The sequence below is a fragment of the Microcebus murinus genome, chromosome 2 (assembly GCF_040939455.1).
Source record: "Microcebus murinus isolate Inina chromosome 2, M.murinus_Inina_mat1.0, whole genome shotgun sequence".
Lineage (NCBI taxonomy): Eukaryota > Metazoa > Chordata > Mammalia > Primates > Cheirogaleidae > Microcebus > Microcebus murinus.
This window is the reverse complement of record NC_134105.1, coordinates 86,985,669-87,005,991: the sequence shown is the minus strand read 5'-3', so window position 1 is coordinate 87,005,991 and position 20,323 is coordinate 86,985,669. Positions and strand designations below refer to the sequence as shown.

At 37.7% G+C, this 20,323-nt stretch overlaps 1 protein-coding gene across 2 annotated transcripts in view; it reads left to right on the top strand.

Moving 5' to 3' along the window:
• VAV3 (vav guanine nucleotide exchange factor 3) overlaps positions 1 to 20,323 on the top strand; it is a 360,452-nt gene that overhangs the window by 169,669 nt on the left and 170,460 nt on the right. For both annotated transcript variants that reach the window (XM_012751555.3, XM_075999917.1), the window contains exons 5-11: positions 3,548 to 3,656; positions 5,803 to 5,895; positions 8,093 to 8,161; positions 10,126 to 10,229; positions 11,612 to 11,711; positions 15,683 to 15,778; positions 18,855 to 18,923. In XM_012751555.3, coding sequence (XP_012607009.1) covers positions 3,548 to 3,656; positions 5,803 to 5,895; positions 8,093 to 8,161; positions 10,126 to 10,229; positions 11,612 to 11,711; positions 15,683 to 15,778; positions 18,855 to 18,923 — 640 coding nt within the window. The remainder of the gene's footprint in view (positions 1 to 3,547; positions 3,657 to 5,802; positions 5,896 to 8,092; positions 8,162 to 10,125; positions 10,230 to 11,611; positions 11,712 to 15,682; positions 15,779 to 18,854; positions 18,924 to 20,323) is intronic.

Sequence of the window (20,323 nt, the reverse complement as noted above, 5' to 3'; positions counted from 1 at the left end):
CCTCATTTATCGTCTGCCTCATTATTAAAAGGTAAACTTAGTTAGGCCTGGGATCTTGCCTTGTTTATGGCTGTATTCCTAGAGCCATATTTGACCCCTGACTGCAGACACAGGGATGGATGGCCAGCAGCTCCTTCCAGAGTACGTGGCATTTGGAATGGCCTTAATGTCCTATCTTCTAAATATCCATTAAGAATAGTTTCTTATCTCTTCTTAAAATCTCTAAGAACTCACTGACATTAATGATGGTAGATGCCAATGGTCTTATTGAATTGGCTACAATCTTCATAATGACTATAAAATTATTATAATCAGATTCTTTAAAGTATTAGGAAGAATATATTATTTCTAGTGCTGTGATGACATTGTTCTTTTTTAAACCTCATCAGTGGTCATGAACACACATTAATTTTTATAGCTTCCCTCTATGTTGTTTTGTTTATAGGCGCTTTTAGGGAGAGTTGATGTCAGAATAAATACTGTGAGGATGCATTCCTGTTTAAGTCTGGAGAAAACTTTAGGGTCCTGAATTGGCTGCTCATGCTCTGTGAGATGCAATCTGCCTTAACATTCCATATGGTGGTCAAGGGTCCAAATGTGGTGTTATCCCCCCTGGAAATGCTTGCTTTTGGGTTTTCTTTGACAGCTTGATTTTTAGTCTTTGCTTCGTTACAATCTCTATGGGCTCATGTACTTAACTCTAACTTTTGGGGGTGAATTCACCCAAAGGGAAGCCCCTGGAACAAACATCAGTTTGGTCCCCACTACAGAGAGAACCATTCTTTTTTATGTTGGAGAGAAAGACACAGGATGGAGTGGAGATGACGTGAGATGGATAAATGGTACAGTATCCTCCTCCATTCTCCTATTTTATTATCAGGGTGTCAGACACGCCCATGTAGCCTGAACATGATTATTATTAATCTAATGCAGATTATTATTGATTTATTGATCATTTGGAGAATAGCACAGCCTTTTATCCCTGGCTCAGAAATCAGAAGTTGTTGTCCAAACTGTTAGCAGGAAAAGCAGCTTTAGCACAAGTTTGAATAACAAAACCCAAACAGCTCTAGCCCAGTCTTGTGTTTGTGTGTGTGTTTCTCTGTGTGTGTGTGCATGCATGTGTACATACACTATACTCACAGGTGTGTCACTCCCGTGGTTCTTAGAGTTGAGAAAAGTCTATGAATTTATACAATTTGTGCCTTTATTCTCATGGGAGATAGTCAAATGCAGGACTTCACAAGATTGAGTGTTTCGGGGGTGGTGTGGTGATAGGGGTCAGAGGCAAGAGTGCTGGGATCAGGAGTGCCAGAGAAATGGATTTCACATTCTAGTTTTCTTCTGAACAGGATCCCCTCCAGTGTGGAACATGCATTATCCTGGTTAGCTCCCTCATGGACTCACCAGACCCTCTTCTCCTTTGATGTGTTATGGAAAATGCTCACACCAGTTTAACTGCCCCACTGTTCTCTGGCCAGATTGCCTGACTACAGCCTCACTAGGGAACTGCCAGTATGCTCCCTACCTCCCTCATTTTCCAAGTAGATATCTGCGCGTCATCCTTCACTCCTTCCTTCTCTCCCCCTAATTCTGATGTGTCAACGAGTCTGGCTGGCAATGTGTCCCAAGTCTCTCTGTCCTTCTCCTGCTCTGCCTTTACCCTAGTCATGGCTCTCAGTATCTCTCACCCACAGTGTTTCACTTTGTGGCTTCCTGATCTCCCCACTGATTCCCCCCAACCCCTGGCTACCCCCTGCAATCCCTCTGTTGATTCCCCGATGCCCAGGGTAAGGGTGAGCTCACGGAGTACGTAGCCCTTTACAGTTTGGTTTCAACTCTTCCTTTGAGGGGTCCACCCCACGCCCCTGGTCACACCGAGCGGAGTGCCAGGGCTCTTCACACCCCCGGCCTTTGCACATGTTGGTGTATTTCACCTGGGCTGCCCTTTTCCTCTCCTCATTTGGTGTGTGTCACCCCTGCTAGGCTTTAAGTTCCGTGAGAGCAGAAACTCTGTCTCCCTGGTTTGTACCCGTAACTCTTGGAACAATATTTTTACAGAAAATATCTATTGAATAAATTGACATATTGAAAAATGTTCAAGGTCCAGCTCAGATGTAGTATCTTCTGTGAAGTCTTCCCTGACTTCTTTGGTCAGAGTTACTCTCTCTCTTTTCTCTGCTTCTGTATTTTGCACGCATCTCTTTTGTTGCATGTAGAGAATCGCGTGTTTATGTCATGTGCTGCTGTCCACACTGGACTATGGCAGAGTTCTTGGGTCTTCTTAGCGCAGAAGAGCCTAGAACGTAGTAGGTTCTTTGTAAATGTCTGTTGGGTGGATGGATATTTGAGTGAGTAGGGGGGTGGACAAGTAATTCTGTAATGAATTTTTCTCAGAGCAGAAGTCTCTGAAGCTTTTGTTACCACCAGATCCCTCCCTCTTAATACATCTTCCTTTTCTGCAGGTGTTTGACAGTTCATTCCTGTCAAGTACCTTCAAATAATCCTTCATGGCAAACATAAATAACCTGGTGATTGTACTTACTTTGAAAAATGCTCCAAGTTGCAGAGTGACATTTACAGTTACAGTGTTTTTATTTTTGTACATATCAATTTATAATGTTCTATCTGCACAGGCCCAGGAGAGATGCTAAGAGCTGGCATTATTGAAGAAGTTGAATTTCTTTCTCAGAGATATTAATATTAATGCTTCTTTCCCACATTCTAAATTGGTTAATCTCAATTTTGGAATTATTAGTTAATAGAAGGCATTTATAAATGTCTTGAACTCAAAGGAAGAACCTGAGTAGTGGCAGAGCATGGCACTAGTGGGTGGAACAAGCTGTCCCCACCTTGACTGAATGAGTTTACAATTCTATGTGAGGGGGCTTGAGGGAGATCCTCCAATCAGTCACTATTTCTAAAGCTCATGGAAGCTTTAGAAATAGGTATTATTTTCCATATCCAGGAGATTAGCAGGATATTTTAATTTTAAAAATATTTGTGGCCTTAAGGCCCTTTCTTTAAACAAAATGCAAACAAATAAAATAGATAAGAGAAGGGTCTGGTTGACGGGGGGCTTGTGAGTACCCTCTGCATGGGCTTGAAGGAGCATGGTTTGAAAACCACTGGATTAGTTATTGATAATAACCTGTACTAACTGCTGCTTTAAAAAGATCATTTATGACATGTTAGATCCTGTCTTCTCCATATTACACCCTTTAATACAGATGATGAAACTGAGGTCTTGACATATGAAAAATAGGTGGCAGTCTTACACTCAGAGTGCAAGACAGACTTTGTTCTAAATCTTGGCTCTGCCAGTGACTAGCTATGTTATCGTTGGCAAGCCAGATAACCTTTTGGTCTTTCAACTTCCTCATCTCTTTAATGGATCAAGTAGTAATGCATACCCGATAAGACATTAATGCTAGACGAATTAAGAGAGATAATATATGCAGAATAATTATGTGCTTATACATAGTAACTGCCCAGGAAATTTACCGCGTGATAGAAAATGACCTTTGTATTGTATCCTTTATTTTAGTGAAACCCGTGTGGACGATGAGGAAGATCTCTATGACTGTGTTTATGGGGAAGATGAAGGAGGAGAAGTCTATGAGGACTTAATGAAAGCAGAGGAAGCACATCAACCCGTAGGACTTTTGTTTGTTTTTTAAGTTACTCTGAGTATTTTATTAGGAGCGCGATTACTTGAAAGATTAATGTAATTATTTTTGTAACCTCTGCTGAATGGTTTTGTTTGTTTTATCTTGGCTTGCTGTAACTGTCTAACTATGACTTGTTATTACATTTGGAGACCTAAGCATGGTATTTTATAGTTCAAAACAATCATAGTTCAGATCTAGAGAGATCCTTAAAGAAAAGAAAAAAAAAAGAAGCAAAACAACCATAGGGAATCTCTGGTCTAATCTTTTCATTTTGTACTAGTAAGGAAACCAAGTTTGAGACAAAAATGACACGCCACCCAGCTGACTAATGGCACAGTGGTAATAGACCATAATTTTAGGAAATCTTGAAATGATACTGTTAGGAAAGTAAATCTTTTGCAAAGCAGGTAAATTTCTTCCATTAAATTTGATGTAAGAGAAAATATATGTTAAAGAATATTTAACACAGTTGTTAGGTGTTGATATGAGATATTTTTTCCCTTTTGTTTCCTTATAAGTCTCCTAGCTTTTTTACTATTTCATAAACTTTGTTTTATATATAGTCATAGTCAATATGAGCCCCCAAAGCTTTATTTGCCATTAAAATATCTAGAAAATTCAGAAAGAATTACTTTGAATTATTTTCTCATCTGAAACAAAAAAATGTCAGTGGCTCTGGTTTTTATTAATGTATCCTTCTTTTGTACCGAAGAGTCTTCATCAGCTGGGTGGTGATTTAGGTTTCTTTTTTTTTTTTTTTTTTTTTTTTTGAGACAGAGTCTCACTTTGTTGCCCAGGCTAGAGTGAGTGCTATGGCGTCAGCCTAGCTCACAGCAACCTCAGACTCCTGGCTCAAGCGATCCTCCTGCCTCAGCCTCCCAAGTAGCTGGGACTACAGGCATGCGCCACCATGCCCGGCTAATTTTTTGTATATATATTAGTTGGCCAATTAATTTCTTTCTATTTATAGTAGAGACGGGGTCTCGCTCTTGCTCAGGCTGGTTTCGAACTCCTGACCTCAAGCAATCCGCCCGCCTCGGCCTCCCAGAGAGCTAGGATTATAGGCGTGAGCCACCGCGCCCGGCCTTTGATTTAGGTTTCTTGAGTGCTCTGGTGAATTTTCTCAGCTCTGTGCTCCTGCCTTTGATAAAAGTCTGGTGGGTTGTTCCGTGCCACTGATGGGCTGCAGTACCTTCTGTGGTGTGAAAACAAATTACCTGTCTGTGTTTGGTAAATATAAGAAAGTGCTTTACCCCACTGCAGCAGTTGACATGCTGTCTGTGGCAGCATTTTTAGGTGACAAGGTATCATCTATACCTCCTATATTTGTTACCTGCTTTTGGCGCCATCAGATTCCTCAGTGTCTCCACAGGACAGCCTGTCTTCACTCTGCGACAGTCCTCACGTAGCTGACAGGGTTAAGAGCAATAATATTTTGATGTGTTGGGCACTTGGCAAGGTGTTAAGTGCTTTACACTGTTTTATCTCATTTACAATTCCCTGGAGTTGATACTGTAATTCTCCCTGTTTTACAGATGAGAAAACTGAGTCACAGAGAAATTTAGTGGTTTGTTCACAGTTACAAACAAAGCCAGTAACAACAAAACTGGTGCTTCAACCTAATTCTATCGTATTCCAGAATCTTTGATTTTAGTTCTATGCTCTGCCTCCTCCAATCTTACACACTTAGTAAAAGAGGCAAACACGAAGATGTTAATGTTTTAAAAATAATTTGAAGGTTTTTACTTACCAAATATCTTTTTTTGTTGTTATTTTTGCAGTTATTTCTATACCACTTGTGAAGTGTACTATATATTAAGGAACTCCTATATCATTTATGGTATTTCCAGATTCATTAACATTTTTAATAAAATATATTATAATTTAAAGAGAATGTCTATACTCAGAAGTTTGTTTTTAGTCATCTAATACCTTTTCATTTATATTGTTCAAAATTTTAAGCAAAAGCAAAGATACTTTATAAACGCAGTTAACTTTGCCTTTCAGTTATGTGTTTCATTAGAATGGAAAGCTTAAGAAAATAAGCAATACTTTTTACCTTTTTATATCTACTACCAGATAAATATATGAATTTGATTAAATAATTTTATTTTGATAATCTTAACTGCAGAAATGTCCAGAAAATGACATACGAAGTTGTTGCCTAGCAGAAATTAAGCAGACAGAAGAAAAATATACAGAAACTTTGGAGTCAATAGAAAAAGTAAGTCATTGTGTATTATTCTTGATGCTAAAATACCGCCTTATATAGTTACTATATTAGACTCACTGTTTCTGATGAATGTGTGTATTCTAATTTTTAATAAGACTTTGTATTTAAAGATCTCAAAGCAGATTAATTCATTCCAGAACTATTTATTTATTGATGTTCTGGTATCTGAATGATAGTGTTTTAGGAATTGGGGTTATAGTAAGTAGTAAATATTAATACAACGAAACTCTGGTTCTCAAGGCATTTTCTTTCTCATGGGAAGCTTTAGAATGTCAGCAAATAAGTATGCCAGGTGGTGATAAGTTATCTGAAGACAAACGAGGCAGGGAAAGGGGATAGAAGATGGTGCTGGGAGGGCTGGTGGTATTTTACATAGAGTGGTAATGGAAGGCCTCTCAGACAAGAGTGAGCAGACAGCTGCGTGAATCGAGGGCTCCAGCCATGTGAATATCCAGTGAAGATACTTTCTGGGAGAAAGGCCCTGGGATGGGAAAGTATTGAGCACATGCTCCCAGGGGAAGCAGCAGCCAGCATGGCTGGAGCAGGAGTGAAGGGCATTGAGCAGTGAGGTGGGCCAGCCTGTGGGCCACCGGGTTGTGCAGGGCACTGGAAGCTAGAGCGTTTTGAGCAGAAGTGACATGATGTGATTTATGTCTTGAACATCTCATTCTGGCTCTTGTGAGGAAACTGGGAGAAAAATTAGAGGGCTACTGTAGTAATCAAGATGACAAATGGTGGTATTGATAGAGATGCTAAGGGGTGGAAAGATTCTGAATAAGTTTTTAAAGTAGAGCTAACTGATTGGGTGATGGATTCAGTAAAGGAAGTGTGAGAAGGAGAGGAATGGAGGATGACTGCTAGGGTTTGACGGGAGCAACTGCCAAATGAAGGTGGTTATGGAGGAGATGGGGACGGACAGGTTTGGCAATCATAAGTCTGTTCGATCATATTAAATTGCTGATACCTATTAGATTTCCAAGGGGTTATGTTGAGGATCCAGCTAGATATGAGCCTGGCATTAAGGGGAAAGGTTGAATTGATTCAACCATTATCATTTGGCATTAAGGTCCTGGGGCTAAATGAGATCACCCTAGGGGACGCATGTTGTTAGGGAAGAGATTTGAGGCCACCCCTGGGGACTCCCATATTTACAAGTTAGGAAAATGAGAACCAGGAGAACTGTTCTGTAAGTTTAGGAAAAAAGATGAAGGTGTGGAAGAGTTAGTTGCTCAGGAGAGTAGGAGAGTAAATCGATTAGGGAAATATAGTAGGGCCATGTAGCATTATAGGCCCAGTTGAGTTTTGTGGTCATATTTAAAATTAGACTGTCAGTGTAGTCCCTGCGTAACTTCTTAGATACAGGCACAAAACCCTTAGATTTAACCAGGGTTTTAGTTTTTCTAGAAAATCACAGTGGAAGAAGAGGGAGGGTAAGGGTATTATGCAGGGACATGACTCTGATGACGGTTCATAGAGTTGTAAACTGGGTAAGGAAGACATGAGGACATGAGGGAAGGGGGCTGGGCAGTGGCATGGCAGACCAGGTAGGGCTGAAGAAGTCCTTGAGGGAATGAGCTGTGAAGGTAGGAAGTAGTGGTCAGAGAGTTGATTGCTTGAAATTAGTGCTGTGGAGCATATGCAGGTGTTGATAATGACAAAGTCTTGGGGTATGAACATGGGCGTTGGGAGCCGAGATAGGGTGGAGCACAAGGTTATCGAAGGTCACAGAACTGAGAGGCCAGGCTCTGCTGGAAGGATCATCTGCACAGATAATGAAAGAGAGATGATAGGCCAGGAACTGAAATTCTTAAAGAATGATCCATAAATTGCAGAACAGATTATTGATCTCAGTAATCTATAATCTCCACAAAGCATTTGGAGGATGTTTTTGTTTAAGTCCTCAGATATATCTACAAATGTTGGCATTGTTTGCTAACTCAGCCAATAGCGTTCTCTTCTTTCCTACCTTTGGAAGTGTTTGTTGTGTAACCTTTTATTTTATATTTGAAATGTACTAACTTGTATTTATGTCTTTATATCTGTTCAAGTATAAAATCTTTAAGATAAAGACATTTCTACTTTTTTGCATTTATACTGATAAACAATTGACCCTTGATAAATATTGTTTGTTGATGAAAAGCTATTCTATTATATAGATTAATTTTACTTGCCTCTTCTCTCCTGGTAGTATTTCATGGCACCACTTAAAAGATTTCTGACGGCAGCAGAATTTGATTCAGTATTCATCAACATTCCTGTAAGTAAAAATATGCTAGCTAAAATTGTGGTGTACTTCTATAAAATCTTCATTTTCTTAAGTGGGTTCTAGATCCCTGTTTTCACATTCTTCTGTATTCTTTAAGAATTTTGATCCTGTTTTTTGATTCTCCAGTTCTTATGTCATTATTTTCTTGAAATAACTATGTAATATCTTCAATGAAATGTCATTCAAAATGCATGCACAACACAAATGGATAAACAGGATTTTGTGTTAGCCTTAACTGTATGACAAGAAGGGGCTGTCTTAATGAAATAATTCTTGGTGCTACCACCTGTTTGTCTTCTGGGGTCCCCTTCTGCCCCATGCTGGCCTGCCCTGTTGCTCCTCCAGCCCCTCAAACCTTGTCTTACAGCCACTTTCCCGACTCCATCGGTTCTCCCTACTTTGGCTTCTGCTCTTTGGTGCCTCCTCCTCCCAGTTGTATCAGCCTTAAACTCCTGTTTCTGAAATAGACTACTTCCTCAGGATTTAACAGACAACCTGAATGATAAAATGTGGGGGGATTGTTTTTCACAGTTATATAAGCATTTCAAGTTTTAGGGCACCTTACCAGAATCTTACAGTCCTAAAAGGATTTTTGCCCAGAAATTTTAGAAGCAAGTTAAATGCTATGCCAAGTGAGGTAATGCTAGGCAAGATGCTAGTTCTTGGACCTTGCTTTGGTTCTCTGGAACTTGCTTTGGTTTACACACACACACACACACACACACACACACACACACACACACACACACACACTTATATGTACATAAGCTTTTATGTGCAGGCTTGCTTGTATCACCTGAAAAATCACTTATATTTTGATTCTGTTGTGTTCTGTGTTGATGAGCACTGGTTGACAAGTGTGTTGTCTTTATCCCTGATTTTGGCCAAATGAAGACATTCTCAGTGATTTATAATATACCAGGAAGAAAATGCTAACAGTCTCAGGTGAAGGTGTAACATAAAACAAACTGGACATTCTAGGAAGATAGGGATCTTAAACCACTTAAAGTAAGGTCACTGTTAGAACCCATGTAACAGTCCTTATTCTTATGGCTTTTCCATACTCTTCAGCAAAATGACAGGACCAACATATTCATGTTTAATTTGCACTCTACTTAGGAAAGAACATGCGGTGGAGTCAATGTGCGCTCCAAGGTACACGGGGAGAGGTAATGGGGGAATTGGCACCTTGATTCACGCTTCCTCATTTCCTGGCTGTGAGATGTATTTACTGCCTGACCAAAAGCTACTTGCTTATCAGGAAAAATGTGAAATTCTGACTTTGAGCTGCTCTAGTAAACAGTCTAGTACAATTTATTTGCTTCTTATTTATGCCATTAGTTGTCTGGTTTCAAGTAATTTAGTCTGATTATTGTTAGCTTAGCACCAGGACACCACTAATTGACCAAAGTACAAATCTACATTTCTGTGTCACAAGGACATGAATCATTACTTTATCCTGTCAATAAAACATTAGGTACTTGGATAGTTTTATTTAAAAATTTACAGTGATTATAAAATGAAAATGAGCTGGACATGTTTTTACATAAAGAATAAATTATCCTTTAATAACTAGTGAGATAATTTCTTTTTCACAGGACACTGACATCTCAAGTCAGGTCTGAAATGGCTATTTCACACACACATGGGCTGTCTCTCTTTCCCTCTTTCTTCTCCCTGCTCCCTTCCCTTCTTCTCATCTTCCTACTCTTCTCCTCCTCCTTCTTTCCCACCCTTTCCTCCCCACTTCCTTCCTTCCCCATCTTCTCCCTCTGTTTCCTCCCCTTCCTCCTCCTTCCCCTCCTTTTCCTCCTGTCTTTATTGGTGGTGGCAAGTTTATATATTGAGAATATTCAGTACATCCTGAATGGCAAGTCTAGCAATAATAGAGATTCTGGGTTTGGGGCATATTTTTTGGTTCTGATTTCTACTTTCCTTTCACATTGTTTTCTAAGGAACTCGTAAAAGTTCATCGGAGCCTAATGCAAGAGATTCATGATTCCATTGTAAATAAAAATGACCAGAACTTGTATCAAGTTTTTATTAACTACAAGGAAAGGTAACTTTAAAATTTTAAGTTTTGTGGGTCTTAGTTTATAGTGACAGTGAGAGTTAATATTGTAATGGCTATAGCTGTTGTTACATTGCAGTACTACCTGGGCTGTAATTAGAACCTGGGACAGTTAATCTCAGGTAGCAGTTTGAGCTCTATATGTGCATTAAAAAAAAAAAAAAGGTTAGCAGGGGATAGTGGTGTGTGCTATAGTCCCAGCTACTCAGAAGGTTGAGGTGAGAGGATCATCTGAGTCTCAAGTTGGAGGGTGTGAGCTATGATTGTGCCACTGTACTCCAGTCACTCTAGCCTGGGCAACAGGACAGAGTATGGCCCTGTTTCTGAAAGAAAGGGAAGAAAACAAGGAATATAAAAGGATCCAGTATAGTGCTCATACTTTTACAATGGAGGCTTTTTCAGTCTCCATTTCCTATTTTGTCAACGTCAGGGGTAGATTAGCTGATTCCTAATGCTTCTTCTGACTGTAATATTTTATGATTCTCTGTTTTAAAGTATTTGATTCATAAAGTCAATTTCCCTTCCTAAGTTTGGGGAAGAATCTCCTGAAGAACTCCATAAATAGGAGTGCCAAGAAATTTCACTTAAAATATAATTATTTCTTTTTAATTTAATTATAAATTCTTTATAATTCTTTTCTTTTTAAATCAAGCAATATAGTTTCTAGCACCAATTAAGAAGTGGCTAGTGAATTGCTTTGTGTCAACTCTTAGATAGACATTAACACCTTATTGGTAGTTTTTTCCAGTGGAGAGTTAAGAGAAAAAATCAACCAACCAGCTTCTGTAAAATGTTTGTATTACTACAGAGATACCTTTCCTGAAGCAGCTCAGACTTCATGCCATATGAGCTATCTTCTGTTCAGCACAGTTCAGACCTCTAATTCCCCTGTTTTCAGATGATGTGTGTTCCTTAATCCAAAAGTAGGAAAAAGTATAGGAGGTTTACTAATGAGTAGGGTCATATGTAATGATTGCAATAAAATTGTAGTCGAAATAAAACTGTTTCTGAGTGTGAAAAAGTTTATCTCTAGTAAGAGCTTTAACAGAAATTTTTAATTTTGTTTTTGAAATGCATATATATATACTAAAATAACATCAACAGTCATTAAGCCAGTTTATACAATCTATCTGCTGTAAAAATGTACATGGAATTAATCCCACTCACATTTGGAACTAAAAATCAGTCACTGCTATAAAAGTGACTCTCATTCTATGACTACATATGTGATGTGTATTAAAAATTTCTGCTACTGCTTTGATTATCCCTAACTGTGGTTTTAAAGAGTTGGAGATTCTGACTCTTTCCCCCTCTACTTCATTCTTGTTTTTTGTCTTACAGATTTCTTCTTCTGTCTTTTTCCCTTTTAGGTTGGTTATTTATGGGCAGTACTGCAGTGGAGTGGAGTTGGCCATCTCTAGTTTAGACTACATTTCTAAGACAAAAGAAGATGTCAAACTGAAATTAGAGGTGCTTGTTTATTTTTTTATCATTGACATAAAGTAAAATAAGCCTAAAAGCAACGTATTCCTCTTTATGGTCAATGCAACAGTACATGTCTCCATATATTCTCAATATAATCTCATGCCAATTTTATAAAATGTTTTAAGGGATAGGTCTATAAAGTAATATGGTAGTAATAACAATAGTAAAACCTAATATTTATGGTCCTGTGTTTTACATGTATTATCTCACTAGGTCCTCCTGACTCTGTGACATATATACAATTAGTTTTCTCATCTTATTGATGAGAAAGCTGTAGAGAGATTATGAGTAATTTTCCCAGTTAGTAAGAGGTGTAGGATGAGTGACATAGATGTTAGATAATGTATATGTAGATTTAAAAGCGTGTCTTACTAAAAGTGTAGGACACTTAGGGGCAGAGGTATAAAAAGGGCATGGATATTACCCATAAGAAGGAAGAAATGACAAACACAAATATAAGGAGATTAAGTAGTATGAGGTAAGCACTATGTGACAGAACTCTGTGAGTACTATTGAATCTGCTCACTTTAGTGTGGGTGGCTGTGGAGGATTTATCTGAAGAGGCAACAATTGAGTTAGGGAAAAGCTTTGATGAATGAGAATCTGTGGAGAGCATTCTGGAAGAATTGGCATGTCTTGACCAGAAGAGTCAGCAAAGTTTGAGAAATGGCAAGTAGGCCAGTGTAAATAGAGCACAGGGTCACAACAGAAAATAAGTCCGCAAATGTGTTAAATCATAGTGTTTTTGTACCCTACATATGTTTTTTTCACAAGAGGAGTTCCTACTTTCAAAGAACTTTCGATAAATGATTGTTATATGAATTATCATCTTAAATATATTATCCTTGTGTTTAGATTTTCTTAAATTTCAGATAGATATATCTAGTCAACTGTTCAATGACTATGGCTTGTTTGACTCTTTAATATCCCTTTTCCTACTCTTTGTTCAGTTGAGCAGTTAGGTCAGGGGAAGAACAGGGGAAAGGGGGCAGATGATTTTCAAATCAGCATCCTTCATTGTTTCGGCTCTCTGGTATGATTTCATAGCTCATGTAATTCTCACAAAGGGAAATCATTGCTTACAAAGCTTGCATGTTAACAGGTATCCAAGTAACAGCACTAAATCTATGTCATGGATCTTTTTTCTCTACCTCATAGTATCCCTTCACGATGTTGACCTTAAGACTGGAGGTAGTTTGAGTGCTAACGTTGTCAGTGCAAAGGGTTCCTGCTCCTCTCTGGAGAAGAGAGCCTCTTAAGTGTAGACCTGTAAGCTCCTCGACTCATTAAAATAGGATGATAAAATAAAACTTTACAACTCATACATCTAGTTCCTAATAGTGCAACCATTAAAGCATTAAAAAAAAAAGATACAAAATTGTGGTTCAAGAGAGGAGTGAGTGAGTGTCAGTCATTCCTGCATTATATTCTCAGCCTTATCTGAATGTTCCTCTTCTTCCTTTTAGAGTAATGATCAAAGTTCTGCCCAGTGCCCATACTCTAGGGACTCTTAAGTACTCAGTTTCTGCAGTCACTATCAGTCATGGGGAAGGAGAGGACCTTTCAGGCTGAGTTTGAAAGGTGCAGAGAGAGGTGCTGCTGGCTGTTCTTTTCTCAGCTTAAAAGCCTGTACTTCTGACCACAGGCCTGATTTGGAAGTATTTAATCAGATACTTAATATCACACTTCAACAGATACTCAGTTGGAACTGCCTACTGCAAGTCCCAGCATGACGGAGGGGGTAGTTGCCTTCTTCTTGGTGTCTGTCTGCCTTCGTTGTGTCTTCTGTTTTGTAGTTATTTTTGTTCTTGTTGATTTTTTGTCCTTTTCTATTTTGGAACCAAGATAACATGGGGTGAAGGGTGATAGAGTCTCTTTCTCTAGCCCTGTAAACCTGGCTGATCCGACCCCATTTTATTTTCTTTTCGATTATAATTGAGTTGAAGCTAAGAAAGTGACTGGATGTTTTAGAAGAATTACTTCTACCTGTTTACTTTCAATCTTTTTAAGCATTTTATACCTCAGTCTCCAGCCCACAGTTTTAGCTAATACCAGCAAGGTTGGTTTCTTTACTTCCTGAGCCTGTAACTTAGAATTTAAAGGAACTAATTTTTTTTCCTAACAATTTTAAACTAACTTTTATAACATAGTAAATTTTAAATGTATAACATTTCTGTTCCTAACACTGTGTTGGGATGGCATGGCATAAGAAGGGTAAGCTACAACCTCAGTTCCAAGGACCTTAAAATGCAGCTGTGGAGATAAGACCCACTCATTACAATAATATTAACAGTTTAACCTCCTGTTTGAGACTCATGATCCAGAACTCTCTGCAATCTGTAGAAGCAAGAAATCAGTTGAAATAGTTATCATTCTAATGAACCGCAGTAATTGGTAAGACATAAGCTAATATGTCAGGATGTGTCCCCAGTTCATTTTGCCTAAGATCTATAGTCAGATACACTCATTAAGTCACTGTGGTCATTAGAGTTAATGGTGTTTGCCTAATAGCCCCTGCTAATATATCATTCTATGTGCAGAAAAGCTAAGAGTGGGCAAAGGGGGAACAAACTTGTGAACAAAGAGTATTTTCTTAATCATACCTCCTTCCATGAACTGGAAGAGTCTTTGGGCTAGGATGTGCAATTGTGTGAGGATATTAAAATGAGATTGCTCAGTAAAAATAATGTTTGTAGGGTACTTTACTTTTTTTGAATGACATCGCAGATATATGAGAAACAATAAAATCAGAAAAGCAACTCACACAGCTGTGAGTTGTCAAACCTTAGCTTTCAATTCATGCTTTGACACTTCAGAGTACTTCCTTCAAAGTCATAGTTACTGTCAAAAGAGTGAACAAGGGAATACTATTTTTAAGTAAACTTTTAAGAAAGAATGTGATTTAAAAAAAATAAAATCTAAGGCTTTTAAAAACTTGGAGTCCAGTAGTAGGTTTAAGCTTTAGCAAATTTTTATAGTCAAAATATTCCATTTCATTCAGCTTAGTAAATATTTATTAAGCAAATGCTAGATTCTTAGAGGGACAAAGGACAAAATATGCTGGAGAAGATATTATGGGCTAGGCATGGTGGCTCACACCTGTAATTCCAGCACTTTGGGAGGCCGAGGCAGGAGGATTGCTTCAGCCCAGGAGTTCAAGACCAGCCTGAGCAACACTGCTAGACCTCATCTCTAAAAATAAAAAATATAAAAATAAGCTGGGTATGGTAGTGTGCACCTGTAGTCCCAGCTACTTGGGAGGCTGAGGCAGGAGAATTCTTTGAGCCCAGGGGTTGAAGGTTACAGTGAGCTATGATTGTGTCACTACACTCCAGCCAGGGCAATATGGTGAGACCCCGTCTCTTTAAAAAAAAAAAAAAAAAAGGTATTATGTACACCAATAATTAAACCCCCCCCCCCAAAGCAAAAAGAGAGAAAACAATTTTGATAGGGTTTATCGTAAAGGCCTAGAAATATAGTTCTTAAAGAGGATGATGAATCGTGCTAGAGGCTGGACAAAGCACCAGGCAGTTGGAGAGAACTGAATAAACCAAGGCATGAGGGTGGGAAGGTTCATGGCCGGTTTGAGTAGGGATGTGTTCTTGATGCCTGGTCCATAATCCTCCTGGGGGAGGTTGGTGGAAAGTACAACTATAATGGTGAGCTGAGGAAGACTCTGAAGGGACAGTTTTGCAGTGGAGAAAATAATTTTCATACATAAAATAGTTCTATTATAATAGATTCCATATTTGGAGTTAAAATACTATAAAATTTCTTTGTTTTTAAATTGAAGGTACTCTATTATTTAGAGAGAAGTATTGTTAAGCAAAACAGCAAAATATTTATTGTATAATAACAGTTCTGCTTAGGGACTTTGCATCTTTGTAATGTTTATTACTCCCCTTGAGAAAACTGACAAAGTTTTTTACACAAGTTTTTAAAAATCATTTCATTAGGAATGTTCCAAAAGAGCAAATAATGGGAAATTTACTCTTCGAGATTTGCTTGTGGTTCCTATGCAACGTGTTTTAAAGTATCACCTTCTCCTCCAGGTATGTAACTTAAGACTATTTGTTTATTGCTCATTTATTCATTTTACAAAATATTAATGAAGCATCACATGTGTCATACATACTCCATGTTTGGGGCCCTGTCCCCTTAAAATTTTGAATTATTATTATAGTTAAGTAGGAAATAACAGAACATCTGGGAATTTTTTTCTTCTTTGTAGCAAAGATGATTCTGTATCCGCCACAAGTCACATTTTGTGTCTTTCAAACAGGACTGGCTAAAATATATATATAAAAAGCAAGGCAAAACAAAAATAGTCTTTCAACCATGTCTTCTATAGTTAGAAGTAATCCTTTATTAGCATTTCAATGTTGTGATGCATCTGAATTCTGGCAGATTAATCATATCAGATCTTTTGCCTTATAACAGTAAATTAAAGAGAATTGTGTCACATTCCATATTGCTTTCTACTGTACTAAATTATAACAAGACTACATTTATTTTGAAGTGATTCTTGTTATAACCCACAAAGCTTATGGTTTCCACGGTTAGTCCTCTAATGAGGGTGGAGAGTCTTATAAATTTGATTTGATAGCTATACCAGGAGACTCATTAGTTCAGCTCCAAAGAAATGTCTTACTGTATTAGTCTGTCAACTCTGCTGATGCTTGTGAAATGTCATTTTAAAAAGATCTACTACCTGTATGTGAAATATAATTTTGAGGCTGCTGTGCTTTGTACATCTGTAGCTGCAAAATTATTAGTCATCACTGTTTTTGTTCTACTGAGAAATCAGAAAAATTCAAACCATGATTATTCCTTAAAAATGCATTAAAACATTTATGAGACCTAAACTCAGAGCAACTTAATCAAATTGGATTTTATGAAAAAATAATAAGGAAGATTTAGGCAATCAGTTTCCAAGGCATCTTGGAACTAAAAACATGTCCAAAATAAGATAATAATTTATTTTGTTACTTCAGTGTAGTTAAATATTGATTGAAGAATTTAGAAGGTGCAATTTTTAAGAAATATCTATTTTGGTCGTTATGGGGTTCTGCACAGACTTATAAAAGTATAAAATGACTATACTTGTAAAAAAGTGAACTTTCCCCCCTAATTTCTCTTGAGTTGTTTTGTATTTTAAATTTAAAGCATATGTTTCATTCCATGATGACTTTTTAAAATAGGAAAAGTCTTATTTTGGACACCACACATAGATAACATTCTAGAAATGGTTTTCCATCTCAAAATAGTATAGCGTAAAACTTATTTTTCTGGTGTGTAGAAATTTGTAGAACAAATGTGGTTGTAAATTTGGACATTCTCCACTTACTATGCTAAAGTGGGGAAATCACTTGAAATGCTTTGTTCTGAAATCACAGATTTATAAAATTAGCATGTTTTCTAGTGGGGGATTGGAAACTTGAGGAATAATTTACTATTTTTATTTAATAAGGTAGAAGTAAAAGTAGAAATAAAAGAATAGAATTTCAACAGATTTATTATACTTAATAATTCTCCGTCAGTCCTGTTTACAGAAGGAAACACCAGTGGTATTTTTTGAGTGTCTTCCTTGTGCCAAACACAGCATTAGGCACTCATGATATATTAATAATACAGCCCCTCTACTGATAGAGTTGCCGGTTAGAAGGGAGAAATGAAGTGTAAACTGTCAAGCATAACACAATAGGTGTTATGAAGGCACAGAGGTGGTACAAACAAAGGACTAAATAGTTATACCCTAAGAAGGCTAAGGACTTGAGCAGAGGCCTCTGTCATAGAAGGCTTCCCAGAGGAGAGATTCTTAAGCTGGGCTTGGAAGGAAGAGTAAGAGTTTTGACAGGTGGATCAGAGAGGAAGAGCTTTCTAAGGAGAGAAATGGCATTTCTAATGGGATTAGATATCAGAACATATTTTGAAAATTATGACTAATTCAGTATGAGTAGAATACAGATTGTTTGGGTGGAAGTGGGGAGAGAGGAATTGAGAAGTTTGCAGAATTCAGATCACAAGGACTCAAAGAGGGATGAGTGACAGCCCAAAGCTTTTGTGGAGCATCACAGAAGCCTAAACAGGATAGAGCCAGGATCTGATTTACATTTTAGAAGCCTAACTCTGATGTCAATATCATGAATGGATTACATGAGGAGAGACTTCAAGTCAGAAGATCAATCAGACGCTCATTGTAATTACCTGTTTAAATAAGGGCGAGGACCTGACCCTGAGTAGTGGCAGTGAGATTGGTTTCAAGGGGCAGGATCAACATTGACATCAACAGGACATAGGGAGAGGGGAGAGGGAAGAGTACGGGACACCTTTCAGGTTTTGGCTTAAGTGAGTATACTCATGGAAATGCCATCATTCAATAAAACATAAATAGGAGCAAGAGTAGGGTTCTGGGTGAAGATGGATTAAGTTTTGGGCATGTTGGATTTGGGGAACCTTTGAGATACCCGGGTGGAAATGTTTAGTTGCATGTGTGAGTCTGGGTTGAGGACATACATTTGAGAGTGATTGCCCCATTAGGTGATACATTATGAGAATGGTTGTGATAGAATTTGTAGAGTATGTAAAATAAGAATAAAAGAGGACTGAAGTGAAAATGTAGGGCACAATAACTTTCTAAGAGGCAGACAAAGAAGAAACCATGACTGACGAATAGGCAGAAATATAGGATGGACAAATAAACAACAACAGCAATAACAACAATGAACAGACCACCCTATTGTCCCTGAAATGAAAGGTGACATGCAGTCAGGAAAGTCAAAAGCTATAGAGAAGTCAAATGTGATAATGGGTAAAACCTATCCATTCAGTTAGCATGTAAGGGATCTTTGATAATATTTGTGAAGCAGTGTCAGTGTGATGGTGGGGAATAGAATTCAGATTCATCTTAGAGAGGAAAATGTTTACAAGCGTGTCTCATGTTCTTTTGGTGTCTAGTTGGTCTTTTTATAGTTTGAAATTTTTGAAGGGAATGGAGCCTGGTTACATCAGATTTATCACATTATGGAGAGAAAAATTATAGTAATGGTTTAGTTTTGAACATGTTTTCTTTCTTATGTCTTAGTTTTAACTTGGTGAAAGTAGTACTGAACTATATCTTCCAAATAGGAGCTGGTCAAACATACCACTGATCCTGTCGAAAAGGCAAACCTGAAACTGGCTCTTGATGCGATGAAGGTAAGGCATAAGTCTCAGTGACTTGTCTGTATGTTTTAAAAGCAATAGAGTTTCAACTGCTAACAAATATATATGATGTGCTAATATATTATAATACACATTTGTTTTTGATGGGGAGAGCTGGATCTTTTTTTACTGAAATAGATATACTTGCATGGATTTAACTGTTAGACAAAAACACACAAAAGGGGTTTAAACAGCTGTATTAAAATAATTTTTGCTCAAGTATGTCAACTTTCATAACCACCAGGATTGATTTTATATAGTGGTTGTATCTCACATTATTTTCATGATTACTGATAGAAAACTGTTGGCTTGCATACGCAGTAGGTCAGCTAGTGACTTGAGAGTCCCAGTGTGACTTGTTTTCCTCATATGGGGGTGTCTGCCAGGTTTACCCTTGTGGATGCTATGTAGCAATACAAGTGAATTTCACTTTGGGTTTCTATTTTCAGGTAAATCTGAAAATCAAGAACTATGAGTAGATAAAAGTGGACGTTTTGAACATATTGGGGGAATATATTAATATAAAACCTCAGTTTCCACATTATGTTGAACAAAATTGATTTTGAAAGAAATAATATTTGCCTATAACTTAAAACATATGCGAACATTTGTTCTTAAAAACAAAAATGGCAATGTGACCCTGCTCAGAGCAACGCATAATTGTTTAACTGTGTCCTTGTACCAGTTTCAGTGTTGGCTTTGCTGTTTAGCTGATTTTAGTACCACTGTCCGGAAACATCACACATTTATTATTATAGAAAAGTCATACCAAGTTTCCAGTTTTTGAAGAAGTTTGTTTATGGATACATCCTATGAAAAGCCAGACTTCCATTTAGAACGAAGTTAGGAACTGCTTTCTGCAGAGTTCTGTTCCTACTGCTGCAGATGAATTCAAGAGGGTAGAGAAAAAGGAAAGAACTCAGAAAACAGGAAAATCTGGAGCACATGTAATAAAAATAGCTAGTTACAGTATGGAGAGATTAGCTAATGTTTCCTCAAATATAAGAAAAGACACTTTAAAATAGGTGAAAGCACATGGAGAGACACGGCCAGCGTTTTTTGTTCACTTTAATTCATGAATTAAATTTAGTTCTATGCTATTTCGTTCCTCCCCTCTCCCTTATTTCTCCTTTATTAACCCTTTAAAATTGAACCGGCTTCCTTGACTGAATGCTTTTAGAACCAAGAAGAGATTAACTGGTTGCAGAAAACAGTCTTGCTAGATTCATTCTCTAACTTTTAGTTCCTTGTTTCTCCTTGTTAATCTTTCATTATTACCCTTATTGTAACCTGTGCATTTCTCTCAAGGTCAGTTATTAACATGCTTGGAACTTACATTCTTCCTACCCAGTTTCCTTTTCATTGCTCTGCATAGTGGCTTATTTTGTTTTGTT